This window comes from Drechmeria coniospora, chromosome 03 (genome assembly GCF_001625195.1).
Source record: "Drechmeria coniospora strain ARSEF 6962 chromosome 03, whole genome shotgun sequence".
Taxonomy (NCBI): Eukaryota; Fungi; Ascomycota; class Sordariomycetes; order Hypocreales; family Ophiocordycipitaceae; genus Drechmeria; species Drechmeria coniospora.
The window spans coordinates 9,147,034-9,173,725 of record NC_054391.1 but is presented as its reverse complement, the minus strand read 5'-3'; the positions used below and the strand labels follow the sequence as shown (position 1 = coordinate 9,173,725).

The 26,692-nt window shown below is 57.8% G+C and overlaps 7 protein-coding genes across 7 annotated transcripts; 4 read left to right on the top strand and 3 right to left on the bottom strand.

Moving 5' to 3' along the window:
* Positions 1–5,200: 5,200 nt before the first annotated feature.
* DCS_08138 (uncharacterized protein) lies at positions 5,201–6,484 on the bottom strand (the record flags this gene model as incomplete). The annotated part of the gene is made up of 3 exons (XM_040805419.1): positions 5,201–5,530; positions 5,631–6,242; positions 6,302–6,484. The coding sequence occupies 3 exons, from the start codon at positions 6,482–6,484 to the stop codon at positions 5,201–5,203; spliced, it is 1,125 nt and encodes a 374-aa protein (XP_040655523.1).
* Positions 6,485–8,745: 2,261 nt separating this feature from the next.
* Positions 8,746–9,317, top strand: DCS_08137 (uncharacterized protein; the record flags this gene model as incomplete). The annotated part of the gene is made up of 2 exons (XM_040805418.1): positions 8,746–8,984; positions 9,038–9,317. The coding sequence occupies 2 exons, from the start codon at positions 8,746–8,748 to the stop codon at positions 9,315–9,317; spliced, it is 519 nt and encodes a 172-aa protein (XP_040655522.1).
* A 1,268-nt stretch (positions 9,318–10,585) lies between these two features.
* On the top strand, positions 10,586–11,697 carry DCS_08136 (mitochondrial phosphate carrier protein; the record flags this gene model as incomplete). Its single annotated transcript, XM_040805417.1, has 3 exons — positions 10,586–10,755; positions 10,814–11,233; positions 11,313–11,697. 3 exons carry the CDS (start codon positions 10,586–10,588, stop codon positions 11,695–11,697), a joined length of 975 nt encoding a protein of 324 aa, XP_040655521.1.
* Positions 11,698–12,594: 897 nt separating this feature from the next.
* On the top strand, positions 12,595–14,928 carry DCS_08135 (SDA1 domain protein; the record flags this gene model as incomplete). The annotated part of the gene is made up of 3 exons (XM_040805416.1): positions 12,595–12,641; positions 12,697–12,732; positions 12,789–14,928. The coding sequence occupies 3 exons, from the start codon at positions 12,595–12,597 to the stop codon at positions 14,926–14,928; spliced, it is 2,223 nt and encodes a 740-aa protein (XP_040655520.1).
* A 1,396-nt stretch (positions 14,929–16,324) lies between these two features.
* DCS_08134 (l-fucose permease) lies at positions 16,325–18,020 on the bottom strand (the record flags this gene model as incomplete). The annotated part of the gene is made up of 3 exons (XM_040805415.1): positions 16,325–17,112; positions 17,182–17,699; positions 17,776–18,020. 3 exons carry the CDS (start codon positions 18,018–18,020, stop codon positions 16,325–16,327), a joined length of 1,551 nt encoding a protein of 516 aa, XP_040655519.1.
* A 1,019-nt stretch (positions 18,021–19,039) lies between these two features.
* On the bottom strand, positions 19,040–19,601 carry DCS_08133 (uncharacterized protein; the record flags this gene model as incomplete). Its single annotated transcript, XM_040805414.1, has 2 exons — positions 19,040–19,480; positions 19,536–19,601. The coding sequence occupies 2 exons, from the start codon at positions 19,599–19,601 to the stop codon at positions 19,040–19,042; spliced, it is 507 nt and encodes a 168-aa protein (XP_040655518.1).
* A 1,695-nt stretch (positions 19,602–21,296) lies between these two features.
* On the top strand, positions 21,297–22,841 carry DCS_08132 (uncharacterized protein; the record flags this gene model as incomplete). Its single annotated transcript, XM_040805413.1, has 1 exon — positions 21,297–22,841. One exon carries the CDS (start codon positions 21,297–21,299, stop codon positions 22,839–22,841), a length of 1,545 nt encoding a protein of 514 aa, XP_040655517.1.
* Between the last annotated feature and the right edge of the window lie 3,851 nt (positions 22,842–26,692).

Here is a 26,692-nt window from a genome sequence, read left to right as displayed (position 1 = left end):
CGGAGCAGCTCCGAGCCCCGGCGTTGCGCACAAGCACCAGCTGCGTCGACGTCTGGTCAGCGAGAATGAGGTGCTGTAGGTGTACGGAGCAGATGTACTCCGTGCAGTACTTGGACATGTTCAGAACAGAGTACCCAATAGTACCTAGCAAGTATTACTGTACTTGCATGTACACCCACTCGGCAGCAATTGCACATGTACCGTCCGTCCGTCCGTCCATTGTCTTCTCACCAACACCGCCATCCTCTACCAACTCGGCTTCATTTACGGCGCACGGAGTATTCATCCGAGGGCATCCACGAGCCCGAACACGGCGGCAACAACCTTGTTTCGAGCGTCCACGTCCACCAACCAGCCGAGGCATCCACCATGCGTGATGGATTGGCCTGCCATTATTTTTGGCACCCCGCATGATTCCCACCACGGCACCGTCTCGTCCTGCCGTCGAGCTTTCTTTTTCCGCCGTCAGGCTTTGCCGTCGGGAGCGACGTGTAGTTGATGGATGCACTGCTTCGATGATCTGCACGCCCCTTTGTCGTCCCGAACGGTCGTCGTGGGGGGGAGGGAGTGGATCGAGATGCGAGGGTCAGATCCGATGCCACGACCACCGGCTTTCCATTCGAAGCTATTCTTGGCGACAAGGGACGAGTGCGTGTGCGAGAGTGAATACGAGCATGAGCCTGATGTAGCGGCTTTCGTGCGCTCACTCGTCGCGGCCTACTCCCACGATGCGTATCCATCCGTTGCTAGTGGAAGTGCATGTAAGCCGAGGGTTGAGTGTGGGTGTGCGTGAGTGAGTGAGTGTATGTGTGTATGTGTGTGTGTGCGTGTGTGTGTGTGTGTGCGTGCGTGTGTGTGTGTGCGTGCGTGTGTGCTTGCGTGCGTGTGTGCTTGCGTGCGTGTGTGTGTGTGTGTGTGTGTGTGTGTGTGTGAGTGAGTGAGTGTGCGTGCGTGCGTGTGTGTGTGTGCGTGTGTGTATGTGCGTGCGTGTGTGTTGTGCGTTTGACTGCAGATACGAGCGAGGTCTTTGCCCAACCCGGCATGGCGTGCCGGCTGTGCGAGCTGAGCCGCTGAGCCCCCCGGACCGGCTAGGCGGCGCCAGCGGGGACACAAAAATAGCGACGGGGCCCGCGACGACCGACCAATGGACGCGGCGACAGGCGACCCGGGCCACCGCCATGGCATGCCGTGCTCAAGCGCCCGCCCGGCCAGGCACCGACCTCTGCGCTGGAGGCTGGAAGCGCAACAATAGCGACGACAATGCAGCCGGCCGGCGAGCTGGGCTTGCCATTGCCATTCCGGTCCGGCCAACAACTCGCCACGGCCGTGAGGACCTTTGTCCTTGACTCGTCCGAGGAAGATGATGGACAGTTGCCGGGTGCTCCTGGACAGGCTCGCTCGCCGCCGCCGAGGTTGGTCGTGACGTGACTTGACGTGCTGCCACCGCAGGGAGGCAGTGTGGCACGATGAGATGCATCGAGCATTACCAGGTACGTACTTTCGCACCGAGGACAGTGCTTGGCATTCATCCCTTGTGCGCTGCGGCCAGCGTGTTTCCCCCCCGCACCCGCTGATTCTCCGTCGTGCCGGCCGTCGCCAGCGCAGAGCCCCCTCGGACGTGCCCCGGAGCTAGCGTCGATGCGCCAGATCCTTCCGACGCTGGTGGCCATGCTATAATATTCAGCAGATATTAATACACATTCTCCTGAACATGCTACTTGGCAGGTCGGCACCTCGTATCCGCACGGAAGCAGGCGGACCGCTGTTCAAGTACGCTGCAACTACAAACATGCTAGGTACTATGAACAGCAGAGTACATATACAGAGTACATATACAGAGTACATATACAGAGTACCTGTACCTATTCCACAAGTACGTCTTCATGTAATTACATGTACTCCCTAGTCGTACACCGACAAGGCCTGCACAGCCCGCAGGACGGCGCCGCGTTCCCACTAGTACTCGTCCGCTGACAGCACTCGTACATGTACACGGCATCACCTCCCGTCGCATCCAACGGGCGGCGATGAAAGGAGCCGGAGATGAGGTCCGTCATCGTCGCATCGGCAGCGGACTCTTCGGGCCGTGACGGCGGCAGACGAATGGCCACTGCGACGTGCACCAAGTACGTGCACCAAGTACGTGCAGCCATGGTACTTGTACATGCCCGCGTTGTACCGTGCAGTGATGCTTGCTGTACTTGCCTGCCGTGGTGCGCCGTGCAGTGATTAATGCTTGCTGTACCTGGTACCTGCCCCTGGTGCACCGTGCAGTAATTGGTGCTTGCTGAGGTACCTACCTGCCCGTGTTGTACCGTGCTGAATTGCTTGCTGTAATTGTCTGCCCGTGGTGCACTGTGCAGTAATTAATGCTTGCTGTACCTACTACCTGCCCGTGGTGCAGCGTACAGTGATGACCGTACAGTGATAATACGCTGTACCTCCATGCAGGTAGGTGTATGACACCCATGCCGACATGCATGCACAGGTATGCGCAGTCGTACAGTATCCAATGTCAAGAACAGATGAAAAAAAAAATAAGACATGCACCGAGATGAATGGCGAATACGACACCGATATGCCGATGATGCCGTGGACCAAAACACCTTTCCTTTTGCCCTTGTCTGACGTCGCATCACGTTTGGCTTTGTGATGCGTGTCATTCCTAGGTGCTGTACGGAGCACATGCGCCAGCAATAAAGAATACACGGCAATGAATACCTAGTACCTAGTAGGTACTCCGTACCGGGCACGTAATTGCACATCCATCTCCGTACCATGCAAGTATACGCAAGAAATACCCCGTAGCTGTACTTGTACGCTTGCGTCTCCTCAATGAACCTGCAGCTACACCTGCATGTACCTTTTCTTGTCCGTCGATACGCACTGTATTCCACCTAATCGTGCCATCACGGAGCCTCCGCACTGTGGACGGACGGCCATCATCAGCACGACTGCGTGTCCCAGGTGTCGAGACATTTTCACCGCCGGCAACGCGTCGAGAGTGACGATGCTGACCATGGCCAGGTGGCGAGCCCGTCGGTCGGTCGGTCGACCAGCGCTCGACTTGATGACCGGCCACGGATGCCACGGCTGCGAGGCCGCCTGCCTGGGTTGCTCGGCAGCGGAAAGCACAGGGACGGAAAAAGAAAGGCGACGTTTCGCTGCGACGACGCTACCCCCTACCCCTGCAGGGAGGGCGCGGCCACTCATCAAGCAGCAAGTGATTATGGTGTAGGGAGTGATACAGTACGGAATACAAAAGGCAAGCAGTTCATTTCTCCGTACAGTGGCATGGCAAAATGTCGAGCAGCAGCGCTACCAAAACCGAACCGTCACTTTTGTCGAGTGACTGTATGTACAATCACTGTACCTGTGTCAAGTATGTTCAGTGAGTGGGGTGGCAAAAATGTCCATTCAATTTGTAAGAGCAGCGCTACCAAAGCTGAATCGTCACTTTTGTCGGGTCACTGTACCTGTGTCAAGTAATGACAGTGAGTGAGTGGGGTGGCAAAAATGTCCATTCAGTTTGTAAGAGCAGCGCTACCAAAGCTGAATCGTCAATTTTGTCGGGTGACTGTACCTGAATCTGGTATGTCCAGTGGGGGGCAATGTGTGTACCTGTGTCAAGTATGTACAGTGAGTGGGGTGCCAAAAATGTCCATTCAATTTGTAGGAGCAGCGCCACCAAAACTGAATCGTCACTTTTGTCGGGGGAATGTACCTACATCAGGTATGTATGTACCGGTGTCAAGTATGCATAGTGAGTAGGTGCCAAAAATGTCCATTCAGTTTGTAGGAGCAGCGCTACCAAAGCTGAACCGTCACTTTTGTCGGGTGACTGTACCTGTATCAGGTATGTACATACCGTACGGAGTTGCGCGCAATACTGTACGCACTGCGCCCGTACGGTGATGAGACAAAAGTCACCGTTCAGCTTTGGTGGTGCTGCTCGTACAAATTGCATCGACATTTTTGCCACCCCCCCTGTACCGAGCACAGCACTCTGCTTCGTCCGCTACGTGCACACCTGCTGTAGGGGAAACCTTTGCCGTTGCGTCCCCGCGACTCTGTACGGAATAAAGATTAGTACGAGAAAGAAGCACGCAAAGTTCCACGCCCTTTCGTCGAAACGCATGCCTGTGCAAGCTGTGTGCGGCGCGGCCCTCCCAGACGCTTGGAACGGCCCTCGAGGGATGCGCATCCGTCACGTTGAAACAGCCCCGACCCGGGGACGACGAAAAAGGAAACGGGAAAATGACTTGAAAATTCGAGGGTAATAAACAAGAGGAAAGGGGCGAGAGAATGAAGCGCCAAGCGCCATCAATCGCGCGTGTCATGATGTCTGGCATCGGCGAGGCCGCACCCAACCACCCAACCGACGACGCGCGCCGATGGATGCTGATGGCATCGCACACCACCGTTCCCTGGATACGAGCCTCTTGCATGGAAAGCTGCTTCCTAGTACTGCACACCCACACCACCGCGCACGCGTACGTGCTGCACCACGTCATGCGAGGGGTGGCCGTCGGTAGCCTCGTCGGCGTCGTGGTTGACCCCGGTGAGACCGGCCATCTGCTGATGTACATGTACCGGCGCGCGCATAAGCAAGTATTCGTAGACGCACGTACCGATACATTCGACGCTTCATTGCCCGGCATTCACATGAAGCCAAGGAAGCGGCTCGTATGCCTTGCAAAGTGCATGCATGCACCATTGGTCGTCTATTACTGTGCATGCGCGTACACGAGATGATATGATCCATCTGCCCATCGTCGGTCAGCAGCCTCCCACGAAAGGGCTGCCGGTTTCACCACCTTTCATGCCGTCCGTCGCCTGCCCATCACCCGACCGAGGCCTGTTTCGAGCACTGTCGGCCTCCGTCACGTCATGTGCGGCTGACCGGCGAGCCCGATGCCCGCCACGGGCTCGTCCGATGCCGCCTCTCGTCGTGTCCACCTCTCTTCGTGTCCACCTCTCGTCGTGCCCGCCTCTCGTCGTGTCCACCTCTCGTCGTGCCCGCCTCTCGTCGTGTCCGCCTCTCGTCGTGTCCGCCTCTCGTCGTGTCCGCCTCTCGTCGTGTCCGCCTCTCGTCGTGTCCGCCTCTCGTCGTGTCCGCCTCTCGTCGTGTCCGCCTCTCGTCGTGTCCGCCTCTCGTCGTGTCCGCCTCTCGTCGTGCCCCCCTCTCGTCGTGTCCACCTCAGTTGACGAGCACATACCGGAAGCGAGCCTTGCCGGCGTCCATGTCGACAATGGCCTGGTTGGCCTCCTTCATCGGCCGCTCCTCCACCCACGGCCGCACCTTCTTGTCGGCCGCGAGCTGCAGCATCTCCCGAATCTCCTCGGGCGACCCGATGCCGGAACCGGCCATGCGGAGCCGCCGGGGAATGATGCTGAAAAAGGAGAGCGGCACCCTGTCTTCGGGCAGGCCCACCTGGACAAAGGTGCCGTCAATGTCGAGCAGCTTGAGGTAGTCGTTGAGGGGCATCTGCGTGTCGACGCCGTCAGCCCAACCATTCTCCGTGGGAGCCTAGACGCTCGAGAAGCAGACCCAGATGCGCCTGCACCCGTCGCCGCCGAGCAGAGGGGGATGCCACCACGGGCAAGTGACGAGCATCACGCCAACCTACCGTCTTGGACGACACCGTGCTGATGATGAGATCGAGCCGCCGTGCATTCTTGGCCGGCCAGTCCTCGTCGTCGGCCGTCGCAATGTAGTCGTCGCAGCCCAGATCGAGGGCATCCTTGCGCTTTTCGGCCCTGCGCGAGATGCCCACGACCTCGTCGGCGCCGAGCGCCTTGGCAAACAGCACGGCAAAGTGTCCGAGCCCGCCGACGCCGACGACGCCGACCCGCCTTCCCGGGCCGGCGCCAAAGTGCTTCAGCGGCGAGTAGACGGTGACGCCGCCGCAGAGCATCGGCGCCGCGAGCTCGGGCGCGAGGCCGGAGGGGATCTTGAAGACAAAGTGCGAAGGGCAGCGGTGGTAGCGCGCGTGGCCGCCGTGGGCCGGTCCGTCGTTCCGGTGCTTCCCGGCGTACGTCGGCACGATGTCGGCGCAGTAATTCTCGTTCCCCGTCGTGCATTGGCGGCACGTGTGGCCGTCGCGGCCGAGGCAGGCGTCCGCCTGGGCACCGACGCCGACGACGTCGCCGACTTGGAAGCCGCCCTCGGCCTTGGAGCCGACGCGGACGACGGTGCCGACAATCTCGTGGCCGACGACGACCGGGTACGGCGTTGGGCGCTGTTGGTCCGTCCCCTCGTCAGTTCCAGCCGAGCTTGATGCTTGAGGGACACGCTCACCCAGCCCGACCGCAGCGTGTGCAGGTCGGAGCCGCAGATGCCCGAGTGCGTCACCTGAATGTCAACGTCCGACTCCTCCCACGCCTTTGGCTCGTACTCCTGCCAGACCATCTTGCCCTCGGCCGAAGAAGGGTCGAGGGCCACCCAGCCCTCAAACTTGTAGCTGCCGCTCTCCTTGGCCATCTCGTCAATCGTCCGATCGAATCTGCCACGCGACGTGGGAAGGGGATATCGAGAGCGTGTATCGCGGGTGTCGAGAAATGTCGAATACGGTGGTGACGGGACACAGACACCAGTGGGCGTGTTGGAGAGTCGGATGCGGTGACGAGAATGATGGGTTGGAGGAGAGAGGACACACCTGCATTTATATCTTTCTTCCTCTTTCCTCGCGAGCTTGCCCGGTGGCGCCTGCCTCGCATCGGTTCTTTTTCAACACCTTCATCAGCCTGCGCATGGAAGGAACGGTTTCGCTCGCTCTTTCCTCGCCGGCTTCGCGCCACAGCAGCCTAGCCGAAGATGCTGTAAAGTGCGGACCGAGGTGGGGCTCGTCTCGGCCGTGGCTGTCCATTTGCGGAGTACCGTTCGGAGTACCGGGTACAATCAAGCAAGTACATGCAATTACAAGCAAGCACTCTGTACGGAGTACAAGCACGGGAAGCACAGTAGAAACTGCATGTAAAACTCGGTGGAATGCCTCCCTCGTCACCGCCGGTCCCGGATGCAAGGGGTTTGGACGTCGAATGCTTGTTCGAGTGACGTGTAGGGAATTCGTCGCTAGACCGGCGTCTGCAGCAGTAGTCAACAGCCCCCAACGGAGTGGTGAGAGTCCACTCTCTTGCTCGACAAACTTCTTCCTAGGCGCGCCATGCCGTGGCAGAAATAACCAACGAGTCAGGCCGGCCTGCTGAAATAAGAGATATGATCACGGCGTCCGCCGTGACGCTGGGACGGCCAACCACGCGCCGTGCTGCGGAGTGCCGATGAATTTCGGTTGCCGCTCCATCGACGGCGACCCACCCCCGGAGGATGACGGGCGTCATGGCGTCCGTTCCGCTCCTCGCCCGACCAATCACATCGACCTGTCGAATCGGGGGCCGGACTGTGCCCACGGCAAACGGCTCCTCGACGAATCTTCGGTGGCAAAAACGACAAAAAGGAAACAGGAGCGGTGCCTCTCCCGCCCGCCGGCGCTGCGCTTGACAAACCCTGATGCAGCTTTCGGAGTTTGCGTCGGAGTTAACGCTTCTCCCGCTAGAGTGCCCCTTTTCAGCCGTCGAATTTCATTCATAGCCCGAGCCCGTAGGTTCCGCGTAGCACGGAGGACGGAGTTGGCTATGCATGCAGTGTGTTTGGGGGCAGAGTAAGCAAGGTGGGCTTGGAAATCAAGGCATGCAAAGGAGATGCGGGGTTTGTCGTCAACTCAACTCCGCATTTGGCACGCAGCCTTGGCCCTCGAGCCTGCGTGAATCAACCACACCTCGGCCGCCTTGACGCTAAGCGGTCGAGACTCTTGTGGTTCCGACTCGCGAGCCCTCGACGATGGAGGGCGATGCCCCGAAAGTGAGGAAAGGAGCACCGTCCGCCGCAAGATTCAAGCAGACGCGAGGGACACGAGCCTCGAGCAACGGCGTCGCCGTTTGTTCGACAAGAGAGCCATGACGTGTGGCCGACACTGCCGTCGCTCGCCGTCGCCGTTTGTTCGACAAGAGAGCCATGACGTGTGGCCGACGCTGCCGTCGCTCGCCGTCGCCGTTTGTTCGACAAGAGAGCCATGACGTGTGGCCGACGCTGCCGTCGCTCGCCGTCGCCGTTTGTTCGACAAGAGAGCCATGACGTGTGGCCGACGCTGCCGTCGCTCGCCGTCGCCGTTTGTTCGACAAGAGTGCCATGACCTGTGGCCGACGCTACCGTCGCTTGCCATCGCCGACGGTCCTCGCACCGGAGTGGACCATGCAGCGCAGAGTGATTCATGTCGAGAAGCGGCAAAATGTTGCCGTGCGAGATGCCTCGTTCCTGTCGCAGCTTCGTCCGTGGGCATTCTCTTACCGCCCGACCGCTTCCCGTTCCGACGAGCTCCCATCTTGTCCCGTTGCATCTCGACAAGCGGAGTGGCCTTTGTCCATGGCTGGATGCACCGGTGGCGGTTGCTTGGTGACGCACCTTGCCACCGAAGAACGGGTGACGTAACGACAACATCGCAGATATGCCATGTTTGCTCCGAGCTGCTCGACAGCACGCCATGCACCGAGGAATGCTCGTGGCACCGGCCGCATAAAGTCCCGTTGCCGTGAACAAGTCTGTCGGGGGCCGCCCGGTGCGATGAGCGGTATAAAGTCTCGACGAAAGAGATCCTTTCGCCGCCCCTCGACCCGGTGCGCAGACGGCGGCACAGTTCCCTCCACGGTACCGTCGACGGGCGTCAGCGAGCGTCAGCGAGCGTCAGCATGCTTCGGACTGCCATCCATCTCGCCCTTGGGCTCGCCGCCGCCGCCGCCGCCGCCGCCGATGGTCAGCTGGCCACCCTGTGTCGCTTCATCAACTTGTCGACCGGACGGGACTCGCCCTCCATCGTCTACACGGCCAAGTGTGCACGCACCGTCGGAGGCCCTCTCGAGGTTTGCTCGCAGCTCGACCTCGCCTGTTGCCTCACCAACCACGACGGGACTCTCGAGGCTCCTGTCGAGTAGGTCGATGAAGCAGCCATCCTGTCCGGAACTGACGGGTGGGCCATGATAGCATGAATACCGTCAACTTTGCAGATACCTGCCCCGGCTGCCACGTTGATGCGGCCGGCGTGAACATGGTCTGCCTCTGCCGGCAGATGAACGGGACGTACGGTCACGCGAGTGTTGATCTGAGTATGAAACGGAACCCTTGGTGTCAAACGACGCTGATCATGGGAGTAGACCACATCATTGTCGTTCAGGACGGAACCCTGGCCTGCTCAACCACCATCGGCAAGGAGGTATCCGAGTGTCCCGTCACCTGGATTGGGCCGCCTCGACGACGGGGGTGACATGTCGCTTGCGCTTTGGCGGCCGAGCCGTCGATCCTTGACCGAAAAAAAAAGACCGTGTTTGACGGTGCTGGGGTCGGGCAGATGGAATACGATTCTCGTCCTCGACCCGGAGAAGGCATCTTGATGGTAGCAATCGCGGTTCTCCCAGGAGGCCATGGCAGGCCGACCTCGCCGTCAGGCAGAAGCTGCCAATGGACGGAAGCGAACCCGCGGGGTAGCACCCGGTTGCTCTGTAGGTGTCGGTCGCAGAAGTGGTAGAGTAGCATTGGTGCAACGCACATGTAGCATCATGAATTAAAGCGAATCGTGGCCTCTAAGATTTTTCCATGTTTTCACCCCGAGTATTCCTCCGTACTCCGTGCTGTATTGTACGGAGCACTGCAACATTCATTCTCCGTACCGAGGGCTTCATACTGGGCAGGTGCAAAAGGATGCCGCTGCTGATGCACGTGATTGGGCCGAAGAATAGCCGGTCAGCATCAGCAAGAGGATGTGACGGCACGAGAAGCAGCCAGGTGCCTGACAAAGAAGGCACAAAAAGCCATACAGACGAAGCCAAGATCTGGAGAGTTTTGGCACTCACTCGTACTGGTGTGAATCGTTGAGGCCCGTTATTGGGAACGTCAGGCCGAGTCAACTCTCCAACGGCGTTACCGTTAACTCCATGCTTCGCCGTCCGTACTGTGGAAACAGATGTACAAGTACTCTGTACTTGCAGGTGCACTGTAAGGAAGTACAAAGTAAGCACGGAGTTCAGTGCTTGTGCTTACTGTACTTGTACTGCGTGCTGTACTTACTGTACTTGTACTCCGTGCTGTACTTACAGTACTAAGTACAACATGAAGTACCTGCACGCAGTAAGTACCTAGTACTCAGTATTAATGCTCACTGTACTCCGTGCTGTACTTAATGCACATACTTGTGGCAGAGCTCCATCTACTTGAAAGGTACTTGTTCTGGTGCGAATTTCGCCCATGCTCACAAGTACCTACCTGTACACGCCGACGCCCATCTAGGTATCTATCCCCGTCCCAGACGCACCCGGCTGTTTCCGATAGGGGCCGTATTTTTCCCAGGTCCACTCCGATGAGGACAGACCAGCAGCCCCTGTCGGCCCATGGAAAATCCGAAAAAGACCTCGCCGACCACCGTCAACTTTTCTTCCCTCTCCCTCCCCCCTTCCGACCTCCCGTAATTATCCCCCCGTCGAGAACAGCCCAACACTCCACTCCATCCTCCCATCTCCTCTCTCCTCGCCCATTGCAATGGCTAGCGGTGCGCAATCCACCGGCTCGACCAAGGTCGACGCCGTCGTCCAGAATGTTCAGGCTGCCGAGCCCGCCAAGCTGTCCGGCGTCGCCCTCTACTCCCGATTCGCCCTGTCCGGCGCCGTCTGCTGTTCCGTCACCCACGGCGCCCTGACTCCCGTCGACGTGTACGCTGACCTCCTCTCCTCCCGCGCTCGCTCATCGCTGACCCGCCGTGGCCTGCAGCGTCAAGACGCGCATCCAGCTCGACCCCCAGACCTACAACCGCGGCATGATCGGTGCTTTCCGTCAGGTCATCCAGAACGAGGGCGCCGGCGCTCTTCTCACCGGCGTCGGCCCTACCTTTGCCGGCTACTTCCTGCAGGGCGCCTTCAAGTTTGGCGGATACGAGTTCTTCAAGCAGCAGTGCATCAACCAGTTCGGCTACGAGACCGCCTCCAACAACCGCACCGCTGTCTACCTCGCCTCCTCCGCCGCCGCCGAGTTCTTCGCCGACATCGCCCTGTGCCCCCTCGAGGCCACCCGCATCCGTCTCGTCTCGGAGCCGACGTACGCCAACGGCCTCGTCGGCGGATTCTCCAAGATGCTCAAGAACGAGGGTATCGGTGCCTTCTACGCCGGTTTCGGACCCATCCTGTTCAAGCAGTCAGTCTCCCCCCTCTTCCTTCCCTTGACCCTTCGAGGGCCACCCACCCACCCGCCGCGCGACCGCTGACGGCAGCAGGATTCCCTACACCATGTCCAAGTTTGTCGTGTACGAAAAGGTCGCCGAGGCCGTCTACCGCGTCTTCCCCAAGAACACGCTGTCCGACGGACAGCAGACCATGGTCAACTTGGGCTCCGGTCTCATGGCCGGTTTCGCCGCCGCCATCGTCTCCCAGCCCGCCGACACCATGCTCTCCAAGATCAACAAGACCAAGGGCCTCCCCGGTGAAGGCACCACCTCGCGCCTCATCAAGATCGCCAAGGAGCTCGGTTTCCGCGGCTCGTACGGCGGCATCGGCGCTCGTCTCTTCATGGTCGGTACCCTGACCGCTGGTCAGTTCGCCATCTATGGCGACCTGAAGAAGGCCCTCGGCGCCACCGGTGGTGTCGAGATTGCCAAATAAGCGCAGCAAAAAGGCCACTGTACCACGTCGGAGTGTACGAGGGACGGCGATGAGAGGCTGGAGCGGATAGAGGGGTCTGAGCCGAACGGCTTGATATTGCCCAAGAGCTGGGCTTACATGGCGTCTGGCTTGCATCCCTTGCATATAGAAAGAGGCGGGAGCGCATCGGCATGACGTCTCAGCCGAGCATTATCCCGATGTTTACCACTTTGACGACGGCGAAGGACCTTGGGGGACGAGGATGCGATTCGTCTGGTGGCTGTGTCAAGAGTAGAGCATGGGGAGGACGCCGGTAGCGCTCCTGTTGAGGGCTGTACAATAGTCGACTTGACGCGTTTTTCACTAGACGATGACTTTCTGCCTCGCCTCCAAGAAATGTCCGCGAACAGTCCAATGACATGTTCATCTCCCCGTTGTCCTTTGTGTTGGTCATGACGATTCATTGCAGACTCTGCGTCGATAAGGATCGACATCGCGATAAAGGTACGGAACAAGTACGGAGTATTGTACGGAGTACATGCAAGTACATTTATGTTAACTACAGGGTACACTTGAGTGTACCAGCACTGGTGTTTGTATGTACAGTACAGTAGGTGCTTGCATGTGAATCTACTTGCAGTACATCGTTGTAGTTGCAGTACTTATACGGGACGATGGCCTTGAGATAGCGTACAAGTACTTGTACGCTACTGTGCAGGTACAAGTACAAGCAAGTGATTGCGCCTTGGCTTGCGGGCCGTACTTGGTGTTGGTGGATGGACTTGGGCTTATCGCTTATCGCTTATCGCACCCAGCACTCGCCCAAAATTTCTTGTCGACGTTCGTCTTCCGTCGATTGTTCCCCACGCCAACATCACACCCAACGACGCAATTGCATTGTGACACATCCTGCCCAGCATGGGGAAACGAAGGGTCGCCGCCCTCGAGAAGATCGACGCCGACTTGTATGTCCAAAAGGTGTGATCCTGTGACATTTTCCAGAGCTAATCTCCTGTCCAGTGCGAGTTTGCAGTACAAGATTCGACGAGACCCCAAGTAAGCGGCTCCTCCAGGACGGAGGTAGTCTTCCGCTGCTGACCCCGACCGTCCAGATCGTACAAGGATGATTTCTTGAAGCAATGGGAGCAGTATGAGTCCCAGCGTGAGATCTTTCTCATGTCCCCCACCGCGGCGACGGCAGACTCGGTAGAGGCCTTCCACAACATGATTGACCTCATCGCCCACGTCGCCGACTGCTACCCCGAAGAGACAACAACGTTTCCCGACGATCTCAAGACAATTCTGACGCAGCATCATGCTGTGATACACCCGGAGCTGAGAGAAAAAGTGGTTGGGAGCCTGATCCTGCTTCGACGCAAAGATGTCATCGATTCCGCCACCGTCCTCACCACGCTCTTCCCCATTCTGGTCTCTTCACCAAGCAAGACGCTGCGCGAGATGCTTTTCACCAAGATTCTCAACGACTTGCGGAACTCAAACTCAAAGGCCATCAATCATCCCCTCAACCGAACTGTTCAAACCGTCCTATACAACCTCATCACGGCCGATAGGGCATCGCCTCGCGCCATTTGGGCCATCAAGCTGACCCGCGAGCTGTGGAAGCGGCAGATATGGACGGATGCGAGACCCGTCGATGTCATGAAGGAGGCTTGCCTTGCCGAAAATGAAAAGGTCATCGTCGGAGCCGTACGCTTCTTTCTCGGCGGCGACAAGGAGCGAGAGGAGCTCGAGGACGAAAGCAGCGACGAGGAAGTAGATCTTAGCAAGGTTCGACACCAGATTGGAATCAACAAGAAGAGCAAGAAGCAGAAGAAGGCGTACGAAAAGGCGGTCAACAAGGTCAAGCAGCATGACCGCAAGAAGCAGCAGCCTCACCCCCTCAACTTTTCCGCCCTGCACTTGCTTCACGACCCGCAAGATTTCGCCGAGAAGCTCTTCACCAAGCATCTGCAGAACACCAAGACGAAACTATCGCTCGACACCAAAACCCTCGTCGTTCAGCTCGTCACGAGGCTCGTTGGCCTGCACAAGCTCACCATTGTTCCGCTATATTCTTGGTTCATCAAGTTCCTCACCCCGCGCCAGCAGTCCGTCACGTCCTTTCTGGCGTCGCTGGCGCAAGGGACCCACAACCTCGTGCCTCCCGACGTGCTGGAGCCGTTGATCCAAAAGATTGCCAACGAGTTTGTCTCGGAAGCATCCGCGTCCGAAGTTGCCGCTGCTGGTCTCAACGCCATTCGCGAGATTTGCGCGAGGCAACCGCTTGCCATGTCCGACACCTTGCTGCAGGATCTGGTTCAGTACAGAAAGAGCAAGGACAAAGGCGTCATGATGGCCGCCAAGGGGCTGCTATCGTTGTACAGGGAAGTTGGCGCCGAACTTCTCAAGAAGCGGGATCGAGGCAAGGACGCTTCCATTGGCCTGCGATCCGGTCTGCAGCATCAGACCAAGTTTGGCGAGGAAGAGGCTGGAGGAATAGAGGGCCTGGAACTGCTCGCCAAGTGGAAGGAAGATGAGAAAAAACGGAAACGCGTTGAGAAGGGTTTGCCAGAGGAAGCGGGTAGTGGTGAAGAGGACAAGGATGACGACGATGGGTCCGATTCTGACGGCTGGGAGGTCGGCTCCGACGACAGCAGCATCTCTGGTGATTGGATCAACGTCAGCGATTCGGAGGATGAGCCGGCCCCCAAGAAGCTGAAGAAGGGCGAGGAGGCGGCCGGGAAGGCGGATGATGACATCGACGGCGAAGCCCAGGCAGCCGAGCTGGAACGCATGTCCAAGTTGGCGACGACGACGATTCTCACGCCGGCCGACCTCGCCAAGCTGCAAGAGCTTCGCGCGAGTGCCGCCGTGGATAAGGCTATGAATGGGCAACGTCGCAAGCGGCAGCATCAGGACGAGAACAGACACACGGACGACGGTCTCACGGCAGAGAATATCGAGGCGCCCGCCCGGCTGCGGAAGCTGACCAAGGAGGAAAAGGTAGCCCTAGCCAAGGAGGGCAAGCCGGACCGCGAGGAACACAAGAGCACACAGGCTATCCGCAAGTCGAAGCTGCAGGCGTCGGGCAAGAGCACGAGCAACAGGGAGAAGCAGCGCAACAAGAACTTTATGATGACGCTTGGAAAAGCCAAGAGCAAGCAGAAGAGAAGCCTGGTGGAGACGAGGAAAGTTCTCCGGGGCCATGTGGACAGGAGTTCGCGCGGTGGACGACGTGGAAATTGGGGTTAACTATTTCGTCGTCAATTTTATTTCCTGTATCACCATCATCGTCATGATGAACCGAACCGAACACGATGGTGTGCAATATCTCCGTACAGCTTGGTCCTCGCAGGACCATGTCCATTCTCCGACAGATGTCGATACGGCTACCCCATTTGCCACCGATTCCTGCGATGTGTGACAATTTACTATTCTGGCATGCGCAGAGACAAGCGCGCAAGGGCCTGGTCTGGGTACGCCGCTTCGTTATTACTGCCAAAGAGTAATCCGGTCATCCTACTTCAGCAGAGCCAGCACAGTCAATCAATCATCCAGTCAGTCAGTCAGTCAGAACAATATCCGTCTCGGTTAAATCAGGATCAGTTTCTGTCGCGTCGGGGTCTGAACTCGCGGCGATGCATTGCATGCGCCTTTCTTTCTTTCGCTGACGGCGCCCGAAAGAAAATTTCCGTTTTCTGGAGAAGAAATTGAGTGTGGCGAGATCTGGTTCCGGAGATGACGATGAGCGTGACGGCATCGTCCATTTTCGCACCGCGTTCCCAACCTGCGCCCTCCACCCATGGATTCCCGTCGACGCAGGAAGGAGTATCACTTTACCCCCTACCTTCTCATTCATATACCCGGATCCTTCAACGCGATAGAGATGCGAGGTGGAACAAGGAGGCAGCGGCAAAGGCGACGGCTCTGCTCCTGGATTGCCAGAGTAGATGAGCAGCTTCGCCTCCCCCACGCACCGATCGCAGAAGCGGATCGCATGTCCGGATCGGTTTTCACATGCGCGATTCGCGCAATACCCATCCCTCGGGGGTAGATAGTGCAGCCCGAGAGATATGGCGACGAGAATTTGAGCGCTGATGAGAACACCAGCCTCTGGATGGGACAGTTGTATCCGTGGTGGTGACTTGGAGGCCATGCTTTTGCGAGGATGCCGAATGATGATGGCTCACAGGACTGGCATCTATTCGCATGCGGCAACGGCCAGTTGGAGCCTCGTGTCCGAATGATGGCGAGGGCTGACGTTGTATGAAACCGAGTGTTATGTAGTCGGTGATGGGGGATCCTTCCTGATCTAAATAGCACACCGCGAGGGAAGCTGTGAGTTTGGTCGCGAGCTTTCAAAGCATCCCCGACAGCCATCTTCGTCGAACAGTGTTGGCGTATGTGAACAATACTGGAACAGGGAATGGCTCGGCAAGGGACTGACCTGACGTTGAAGTGAAAGCAGTCTTGCGAGAAGAGAATCACGACGCTGGTCAATCAAACACCTCATTCATAGATCGCATATCGGCCGGCCATCGACACTGGTTTGTCTGAAAAGGAAGAGGAAAAATGAGAGCTTAGGCTATCTAGGTATCACTTTTAAACAGAGGTATCCCAAAAAATCAAAATCAAACTCACAGTGCCATCATACGACAGTCGCGGCCTTTGCCGAAGATTGCTCAATGGACTTGCCATGCACATGGTCGCTTGTGACGTGCCTGTCCCTGAAGTCGTCTCCTAGCGACCTCGTGCTAGATCTCTCGATGCCGTCGAAGCCCTCGCGCATCTCCAGACCAATCTTGGCCTGGCCAAAGGAGTCGAGGACCTTGACGTACGACGGGACAAAGTTGACGCAGAGGGCATAGCTCCAGGCGGCGACAAAGAACATCATTGGCACCACCATGGCGATGCCATCGCCGCTGGCGTCGCCGGCGACGCCCGTCAAGGGTGGCACGCAGGCGCCGCCGACGATGCCGGCGACGAGGTATCCGCTGCCGCGCTTGGTATGGCGGCCGAGGCCTCGCATGCCGAGGGCGAGGATGGTGGGGAAGCATATGGACTCGAAAAAGGAGACGATGTAGAGCATGGATATGCCCATGTTGCCTCCTTGGGTGATGGAAGGGCCGATGAAGATGATGCAGCAGGTGATGAATGCGAGAAAGACCCAGCGCGGCTTGACGAACTTCATGATGCCGACGCCGGCGAAACGGCCGATGGCAAAGGCGGCCTGGGCTCCGGCAAAGAACTTGGCGGCCGTGGCGGCGTCGGTGTTGGGTCGCGTGCTACTGGCGTAGTTGATGAAGAAGCTGGCGATGGCGACCTGGGCGCCGGTGTAGCAAAACTGAGCAAAGGTGGCGTGGAAGAGCTTGTACTGTTTTCGGAAGGGCTTCTTGTCGGCGTCGGAATGCGTCTCATCCGCTTGGAACTCCATATCTACAGGTGCAGGTTAGACGGGGCGCGACGGCGGGCTCGAATGGAGGGCAGCGGGGGTCGGGTGCTCACCAGCGTCCGTGATCTCGGGGATGTCGGCGAAGAAGAAGACGGCGGCGAGGAGCAGGACGAAGACGGCGATGGAGAGGTAGACCCATTGGACGTTGGCGAGGGCGCGCTCGTCGCTGAAGGTGAAGAAGACGTAGGATCCGAGGACCGGGGCGACGACGGTGCCGACGCCGTTGAAGGCCTGCGAGATGTTGATGCGGATCTCCGAGTACCTCGGCGGACCGCAGACTGGCGGAACAGGGGCGCCGATCAGCAAAGGGCAGAGGGGACGAGTACGGGGGCGGCGCGTGCTCGGGTGCGTACCGGTTATGAAGGGGTTCGCGGCCGTCTCGAGCGAACCGAGGCCGTTGCCGATGATGAAGATGCAGGCGCAGAAGCCGCCGAAGCTCTTGGCCTTGAGGGCGGCAATGGCGAGCAGAGCGCCGAGGGCGTAGAGACAGAGGCCCCAGATGAAGACGGCGCGGTAGCCGTAGTGGCGGAGGATCCAAGCGGCATGGCCGATGGCTGCTAGGGGGTAGGCGCTGCGGGAGCAAGGTCAGTCGAGGGTCGGCCGGGGCGGACGCGGGCGACGGAGGAGGGCGTCGCGTCGGGACCTACGCAAAATAGGCCGCCTGCAAGCCGGAGGAGCGGGCGCGGTCGACGTTGAGGGCCGTCTGGAAGTGCTTGTTGAGGGTATCGAGGAGGCCGTAGCTGAAGCCCCAGAGGAAGAAGAGGATGGTGACGAGGGTGATGGGAAAGATGGATTCGCGCAGCGTGAGCTCGGCGGCCTTGGTGCGTCGCGTGTCGTCGGCCTTGAGGGCATGCCTCTGGAGGAAGGCGCGGAAGCGAGATGGGGAGCCCATGGTCGGTGGGATGCTTCGCCTCGAGGCGAGCGTCACGAAGGTGTTGTCGTCCGCCGCTGCTACGGTCGAGGAAGTGGCCGTTTTTCGGGGACCATGTGCATTTTTAACTTTGCATCTCAGCTACCCCTCCTCCCGGAGCAGGTAGGAAGGCCTGTTCTAGATCTTGTCGAGCGAGCGGTGCGATGGCGTAATGGAAACGGTAGAGGTACGGTAGAGAGGTGCGGTGGCGAGGTGCGGTAGCCGTCGCTGCAACGGTGTTATTGGCATGATCCATCCGATGGCATCACGGATGGACGGATATCGATGTACATGTACTTACAGGCAGGCAAGACTCACGTTGCCGTCGGCAAACCGTAGGCAACAAAACCCCGGCTCGCGATTTCGTCCGGGTGTCAGGTCAGGGTCTTTGACGTGCGTTGACCGAAATGGATTCGGTACTCAGCCGAGAGCAACGATGAAGCAGTTCGAAATTTGGGCATCGGTCGACCATGGGGGGGTGGGTATGGATGAACGGCTTGGTGCGTCACATCGTCTGCATCTGGCCGCCCCTGGTTCAACGGCATAAAAGGACCCACGGGCCCGCACCAACTGGGTCCCCGGTTTTGGGTAGCATGGATCTCTGCATCGGGATTTGGGGGGGGGGGGGGCAACCAGACCACGAGTACTAGGCCCTTTTGCTGATTCTCCGCCAGCACGGTACCTGGCCTATCGTAAGTTGGGGGTCAGCCACGACTCAGACTCACGAGCATGCACGTGTGCTCGTGGGGCCCTGGGAGACTTCTCACCAGACTGACGCAGCCGACAGCGGGATGGCGGCGGGAGTCAAAATCATTGGCGACGATATGGTTTTCGTCCGACCCAATCAACAAGGGTCGTGAGTGATGCTCAGCGGTGACGTTTGCCTCGTCCGTTTGTGGTCATTGTGTTCGGCCATCGCACGGCAACACGGGCACAACGGCACAGGCTTGCATTTGTCAGGTACAAGCATGACTGGGCGAGTGGTTCGTGTGCAGGCATCCTTATTTCGTACAGTACGGCGACTGTACGGCGACTGTACGGGGAGAATGCGAGACAGGGCGAGGGAGAAGCTTGGACGAATCCTGGTGCGCAACGTTCGGCGTTGGACCCGCAATCTTGGGACCGTTGCTCTGGAGCTGGCCGTCATGATGGTGCGAAGGAGCTGACAGTTTGACAGTGCGGCCATGAGTCGACGACTGAGATTCAACGCTCTCCCGCGCCTTGTTGGAGGCTTGTCGGAGACGGAAGTAGACGATGAATTCCTTCCATGGGACATTTGGCCGTTGTGTAACGTTTCTGCGTTGGCGTCGTTGGCGGACGTTGGCGGACGTTGGCGGACGTTGGCGGATGTTGGCGTGTGGGAAGGATTCATTCTGGCCAAGGGCGCCCACTTTGAGCACCACGTATTCTCTGCCGAGCGCCTGTAGCCTGCCATCCTCAGCCTATATCTTGGAGCCGCTATCAGCTTCCGCACAACTGCAGCCGACTGCCACCGACAGCAGAGCATCGTGCACCTTGGTTTGATGCGGGCCGGCAGCGTTTGGTACTCATTCGTGATGTCATGTTGGTGGGAGGTGGATGGAAGAGGAAGAAATTTTCATCCGGGGCAATGACCGTAGAGGTTGAGAGGATTTCATTGCGGTGAGGCTAACCAAGAGCAAGAAGGACCCTCTGGACCTTCCTCGTCACGTCGAAGCGAACAGCAGACACGGTAATGGCAATAATCATCACGTCACGTGTCACGGTTGAATCGTTTGCTGGCGCCTTGCTCGTTTCTTCAGTCGCTGGCATACTTGTGCTCGATGAAACGAATCCTTCGAAGCAACATTCTGTACTTGTTGGCATCGGCCCGAAGCACGTCCTTTCAGATTACGTACATGCACATTGCTGCACATTGTACTGCACTGCACTGCACATGCCGCCGCGGGCGGAGGACCAGCGTTGTCGATCCGTACTCGCGGGTGAGAGACTCGCCACCCAAGGTGCAGTCTCGGACCTCGCGTACCTTGCAACGTTTGGTCATGCTCTCGAAGAATTCTTTGTTGCTTCCCTACGCCGAGGAAACCGTCGAGCCTGCAGCGATTCGTGCAAACCGGATGCAATTCGGGGAAAATATCGCTCCTGCGAGTCGTTCAACGTGACGAGTAGCAGAGCGAATGAGCCAAAGGGCGGTCTGTGGAGAGAGACGAGACGAGACGAGACACGTCGACCAATTACTGCACTCGAAAGGAGGTGTTTGGTAGGCAAGCAAGAACAGAGGCTCGAGAGACGATACTACTGAACGATGGAGCATACAATAATTACTCCGTATCCGTCGACGATATTTGTTTTTCATGACAGCGACGGTGGTCCGTACCGACTGTCGACCTTGCGAAGTGGCAATATTGCGCATGTCTACGTTTTGTCAAGGTCAGCCCTAACTGATAGAAGCAAGACAGTCCAACAACTCCTTGGGACGAACGAGTCGTTACGCTCCCTCGAAGGAATGGCCGCATCCCATCCCTCAGCATGGCCGGTCCCTCCAGACGGTGTGGCTGCGAAAAATAAAACGCAACATGCTCTTTTACCCAATCAATAGTGACGATGCCAATCGTCGCACCCTCCCAATTGGCCACCCCGTCGATGGACGCTAGGAAGGTTCAAGCCTCCTCAAGGGAGGAGGGCGCGCTTGTCTCCGACACTGCACCGAACATCAACGCCCTCCCATACCCGTCACGTCCTTTTTCATACCCGTCACGGCTCCCTCATGCCCGTCCAATCCAAGGCGAACCCCTCCCAGGCACGACGGGACTCCCTAGCTCATTCTGGTGGCACCCGGACGGCGGACCAACGCTCTACGCCGTCGATCCACGGACGCGTCCACTTCTCTGGCCCCCGCGTCGGTCGAGGACGAAAAAGGGGGCGGCGACTCGGAACACGGTATAACAGGCCAGAATCCGTCGTCATGGTCGCAAAGACAAGCGCGTGCCGTCCACCATCCGTCCGGCAAGAAGCAGCTCCTAGGATGCATCTCGAGAGGCCTGCTGCTCGATCCTCCTCCTCCCATCGCCACTGACGTGCTCGATCCCGCCGGTTGATTGCTCAAGACAACGAGAACCACGCCGACAACCAGAAGCCTAGCCTTGCTCACCTCCCCGTCGTCCGCCCTCGGACCGCCCTCGGCATCTAATCGCCGACAAGGGCTGCGCGTAATCTTCCTCTCCCAACTCGCTCAACTTTTGGTCGGACGAATCGTCCGACACGACCAGCACGGAAAAGATGCTGAAAAATCGGCCGAGCACGTCGGTGCACACGTCGTGTACATTTTTCCTCTTCAAGGCCGTCGCCGTCGTGCTCCTGGTCTACACGACGGTTCAACTCTTCACCCGTGACGTTATCAGCAGCCACATGATCAGGCCCGACGTCCTGGTCGACTACATCACCCGCACGCCCTTTCTCCTCGACGGGCAAAACGTGACGGAGGTGGCGGCCAAGTATGTCAAGTCGCCGGTGAAGGCGCCCTTCAAGAACAAATTCTCCGAGATGGGCAAGCGAACGAACACGCTGGCCAAATGGCTCGCCTACACGGACGACGCGCCCCGTCTGGCGCGGTCGCGGAAGGAGGTGGTCGCGGCGACCGAGTCGGTGGCGCTCGCGACGTTTCCCTTCCTCCGGGCACCCCGCAAGCCGTGGAGCGAAACGCCGCTCGGCGATCTCCGGGAAACGTTCCAGAAGGGCAGCCGGGGCATCGCCATGGCCGTCGGCGGGAGCGACAAGGCGCTGCGGTTCGCCGGCCACCTCATCGTCATGCTCCGGACCATCCTGGGCTCGCGGCTGCCGATCGAGATTGCCTACGCCGGCGACGCCGACCTCTCGGCCAAGAACCGCGAGCTGCTCCTCTCCTTTGACCCGACGGGCAACATGTTCTTCCTCGACCTCATGGACGTCTTCGACGACAAGACGGTCAAGTTTGGCGAGGGCGGGTGGGCCATCAAGCCGTTCATGGCGCTCGCCTCGCGGTTCGAGCAGGTCATCGCCATGGACTCGGACGTCGTCTTCATGCAGACGCCCGAGGTGCTCTTCGACCACAAGCCCTACACCGAGACGGGCGCCTACCTGTTTCACGACCGGCTGCTGCACAAGAACCTGAAGTCGGGCCGGCACAGCTGGTTCCGGGACCAGATCAGGAAGCCGTCGGCGCAGCTCATGCGCTCCCGCGTCTGGAACGAGGGGTGGTCGGAGGAGTGCGACTCGGGCGTCGTCGTGCTCGACAAGTCCCGGCCCAAGGTGCTCGCGTCGCTGCTCCACATGGCCTGGCAGAACACGGACGCGGTGCGCAAACAGGTGACGTATCGGATGACGCACGGCGACAAGGAGTCCTGGTGGCTCGGGCTCGAGCTCACGGGCGCCGACTACGGCTTCGAGGCCGAGTACGGCTCGGTCATCGGCTGGGAGCAGGCGGTGAAGCTCGAGCACGGCAAGAACGGGAGCCGCGTCTGCAGCGCCGTCATGTCGCACACGGACCCCGACGGCGCGCTGCTGTGGTACAACGGCAGCCTGCTGAAGAACAAGCGGGCCGACCCCAAGACGTACCTCGTGCCGGACGTGTGGATGAAGGGCGGCAACTGGGTCAAGGCGCCGGGGCCGGGGAAGAGCGCCGTCGCCTGCATGGCCGGCGCCCGCGTCCACAACATCACGGTGGACCAGCGGAGCATGGTGGAGCAGAGCATCAAGGCGGCGACGCGGGTCGACAAGATCATCCGGCCCGGGGGATGGAAGGAGAACCTGTACCGCCGGCACCGAGCGGTCCGGACCTGGATTTAGAAAAGGCGACGGCGTGCAATTGGATGAATTTTCACCTCGGGCTTGCTTGCGCCTCGGCTCCCTCCCCATGCGACGCACCGTGCACGCCATTCCCGCCCGCGTCGGTCGGCGGGCGTCTCTCGCCTCGTGAAGAAGGAAGGATATCGTGGGATGATGCCGAGGCAAGCCGGGGGCACCTCGGGACGGACGAACGGACCTCGGGGGGAGACGGAATCGTGGGTGCGAGGGCGACTCGGTCTCGTCGAGGGAACGACGGATGACGAAGCTCGGTGGCGAAGTCGCCAGGACGGGCTTCCTACAGTAGGCGCAAGCACAAGTCATGCCCGCCTGCTAGTGGTAGGCGCAAGCACAAGTCATGCTCACCTGCTAGTGCTCGTCGTTGCACGACACCCGAGGCGAAGGGGCCCAAGAGATAAGAGATGGGTGGCGAGATGGCGGCGAGATGGCGGCGAGATGGTGGCGAGATGGCGGCGAGATGGTGGCGAGGAGGACGGATCCCTGAAAGCTCGTGCGGGCAAGGACCCAGGCAGATTCGATGGACCAGTAGGACTAGTCGTCGGCAGACGAGGTATGACGAGCATGTGCGGCGAGCACAGCAGAACGTGGACTCGCTCCATGTCCAATAAAGTCCCTCGAGATGAAAAAGAGGATATCGGGTGGGACGAGAGATATCAGATGCGCCGCAGGCCACCAACGACAACTGCCGCAGTGGAGAGACCGGGGTTCGGCAGGGACAAGGAAGCGGGATTGGCGGAACGGCGCTATTATTGTTCCTCGTGTGGAAACGGTCAGATGTACAGCAAGTACAAGTACTTGCGTGCCAGGTGCCTACAGGACATGTAAGTACAGCATCAGCATCATTAGGGGCAAGTAATATTCGTTGACAACATGTGTACGGAGCAATACTTGATGAAGGATGTACTCCGTACTTGTATCTACGAGTATTAACAATCCTATAGGTACAGCTTCGGAGCAGTCCGTACTGCACTTGCAGCAGGAATACCAAGGGCCTACTGTACTTGTACGCGCATACAAGCAACTCCGTATTATGCCTATAATTACGCGCTTGTCTACTAGGGACGTGTACATGTACTTGCAGTGAACAGGCACGCCGTACATGTACTGTACTGGCACTGTGCGAAGTACTTACTGTGCAGTACATGCCTTCTGTACTTGAATACTCGGAATGATGGAGTACAGTGCATACATGCAAGTAGGGGTACAAAGTAATACTGTACAATAAGTGACGGAGCACTGCAGTTGTATGTACTCCGTGCCGTAATGGCATGCACTTAAAAATAGGCATATGCGTGCCATTAATCATACGAAACACCATCAGTAGATTGGTAATGCGGAGCATTAAATGTATGATTGAGTAGCACTCAATGTCCCTGTACGTAAGTGTGTGCATGTAATTACGGAGTACGGAGTACATGTACTGTAATTAATGGTAAGGGTGTAAATACGGCGCACACCTGTATTGATTTACTGCATAGTGCTTATCTAAGTAGGAAGTACGGAGTACTTGTTGACACATACGGAGTACACCTGCGCTAGACTTGAGTACTTGCAGTGCAAGCGCAACGCAAGTACATTGGTATGGTTGCACACTAACGCTACGAGCAAGTTCTTACATACTGTATTACTTCACCTAACAAAGTAAATACTGTACAGTACGCTTGCGCTGTACACTCAAGTGCAAGGACAACTGGTTCCATTCACAGTACGGAGCACTCCGAGATGCACGTGCACATACATGTAGAGAGTAATACACCACAGCAAGTAAATGCTCGTCAGTGAGTACACCCGCTGGTAGCTACGGCGCCTTTGTAGCAAGTACCTGCTCCAAGCTTAAAAGTATCAAGTCATTGGCTGACTCATGGTAAGCACATGTACGAGTACAGCCACTGGTGGCTACGGCACCTTCGTAGCAAGTACCTGCTCCATGTACATGCAGTACATGCATATGCATGCAAGTACTCGCACAAATGTCGGATATTCGTCCGAGTTCGTCCCGTCAGTCAAATACGGCAACTTTTGCAAGCACTTTATTACCCTCTACTTACTTGAGCGCAATTAATACTGAGCTCGACTGCAGTACGGAGTACTCGTGCATGGAATTACGGAGTAATCTACAGAGTACGGAGTACGTGCGCGACAATTCTTACTTGGGCATGCTATACTAGAACGGGGTATACCGTATGCCCCGTACTAGTATAGCGTCATTACTTTGTGCCTTGGTTATTATGCGCCTATCAGTTCGCACGTTCAGTGGTTGTCCCACGGCGCTAGAGGAACTTGCCACACGTGGAAGACAGACTTTCGGTGATTGGCTCGAGCGCCGGGTCGTTGAGACCGCACCGTCCAGGGCAACCCCGGACTCCCGACTCGATAAGAACAGGTGCCTTGTGAAAATACCCGCAATTTCCCTTGGCGTCCGATGAATGCGAAAGCATGCGAAAGCAAGCTCTGCAGTATTCCGTACTTACTTGCAGTATACGGTACTTGCACATGCACTGCACACATACAATTACGTGTACTTCAAAGTAAGTACATGTACGGAGTAGCCGTACTTGGTTGTACCGCAAGTACATGTGCGGAGTACTCCGTAAATGGTTGTGTGCTGTAAGTAAGTGCAGTACATGCTGTAAGTGTACTATTATAAGTGTACTATACAGGACGGAGTACGGTGCACTTACTGTACAGTACAACACGGTACCAAGCATCTACTGTACAGTACAACTACGGTACCAAGCACCTCCTGTGCAGTACAACTACGGTACCAAGCACCTACTGTACAATACAGTACAACTACGGTACCAAGCCTACTGTACAGTACAACTACGGTACCAAGCACATCCTGTACAGTACAACTGCGGCACCAAGCACCTCCTGTTCAGTACAACTACGGTACCAAGCACCTATTGTGCGGTACAACTACAGTACCAAGCACCTACTGTACAGTAGAACTACGGTACCAAGCACCTCCTGTGCAGTACAGCTGCGGCACCAAGCACCAACTGTACAGTACAACTACGGTACCAAGCACAACTACGGTACCAAGCACCTCCTGTACATTACAGCTACGGTACCAAGCACCTCCTGTACAGTACAGCTACGGTACCAAGCACCTACTGTACAGTACAGTACAACTACGGTACCAAGCACCTACTGTACAGTACAACTACGGTACCAAGTCTACTGTACAGTACAATTACGGTACCAAGCACCTCCTGTACAGTACAGCTACGGTACCAAGCGCCTCCTGTACAAGTACAACTACGGTACCAAGCACCTACTGTACAGCTACAGCCCAAGTACTGCAAGTACGCCTACAAGTACATGTACAGTCGGTGTGCAACAAGTACATCCAACATGCTTAGTCGTACACCTCGTCGTACACCTAGGTCAAGGAGTTATTCCGCCTTCCTTTCCCTCGCAACTCAACCAACCACCAACCATCGTCACCATCTATGAACACGTTCTCCGCGTGCATCATCTTGTACGTGTCCAGCAAGTACTTGCATGTGCGCCCGCCAATGCCTGCTAGTAATACTGCTCCTCGACATGCGTCTGCAAGTGCCGCTCGCACATGAATCATCGACTGGTTTCAGCTTGACAGCCGACAACCTCTTCGCCACTCACCCCTGCGCACCATCGTCATGGCCTTGGTCCTGGAGCAAAAGTGCCAACCAGCATGGGTGAGCATAGGTCGACGTTTCGCATAGGCTGCTCCATCGGACGCGCCATAGGCATGGCCGCACACATCGACCGTCATGGCCCTCTCGTTGCTGCGCGAGCCACCGTTCTGCGCAGAATTCGCCGCTGCCGCGACCGCACGACGTTTGCCT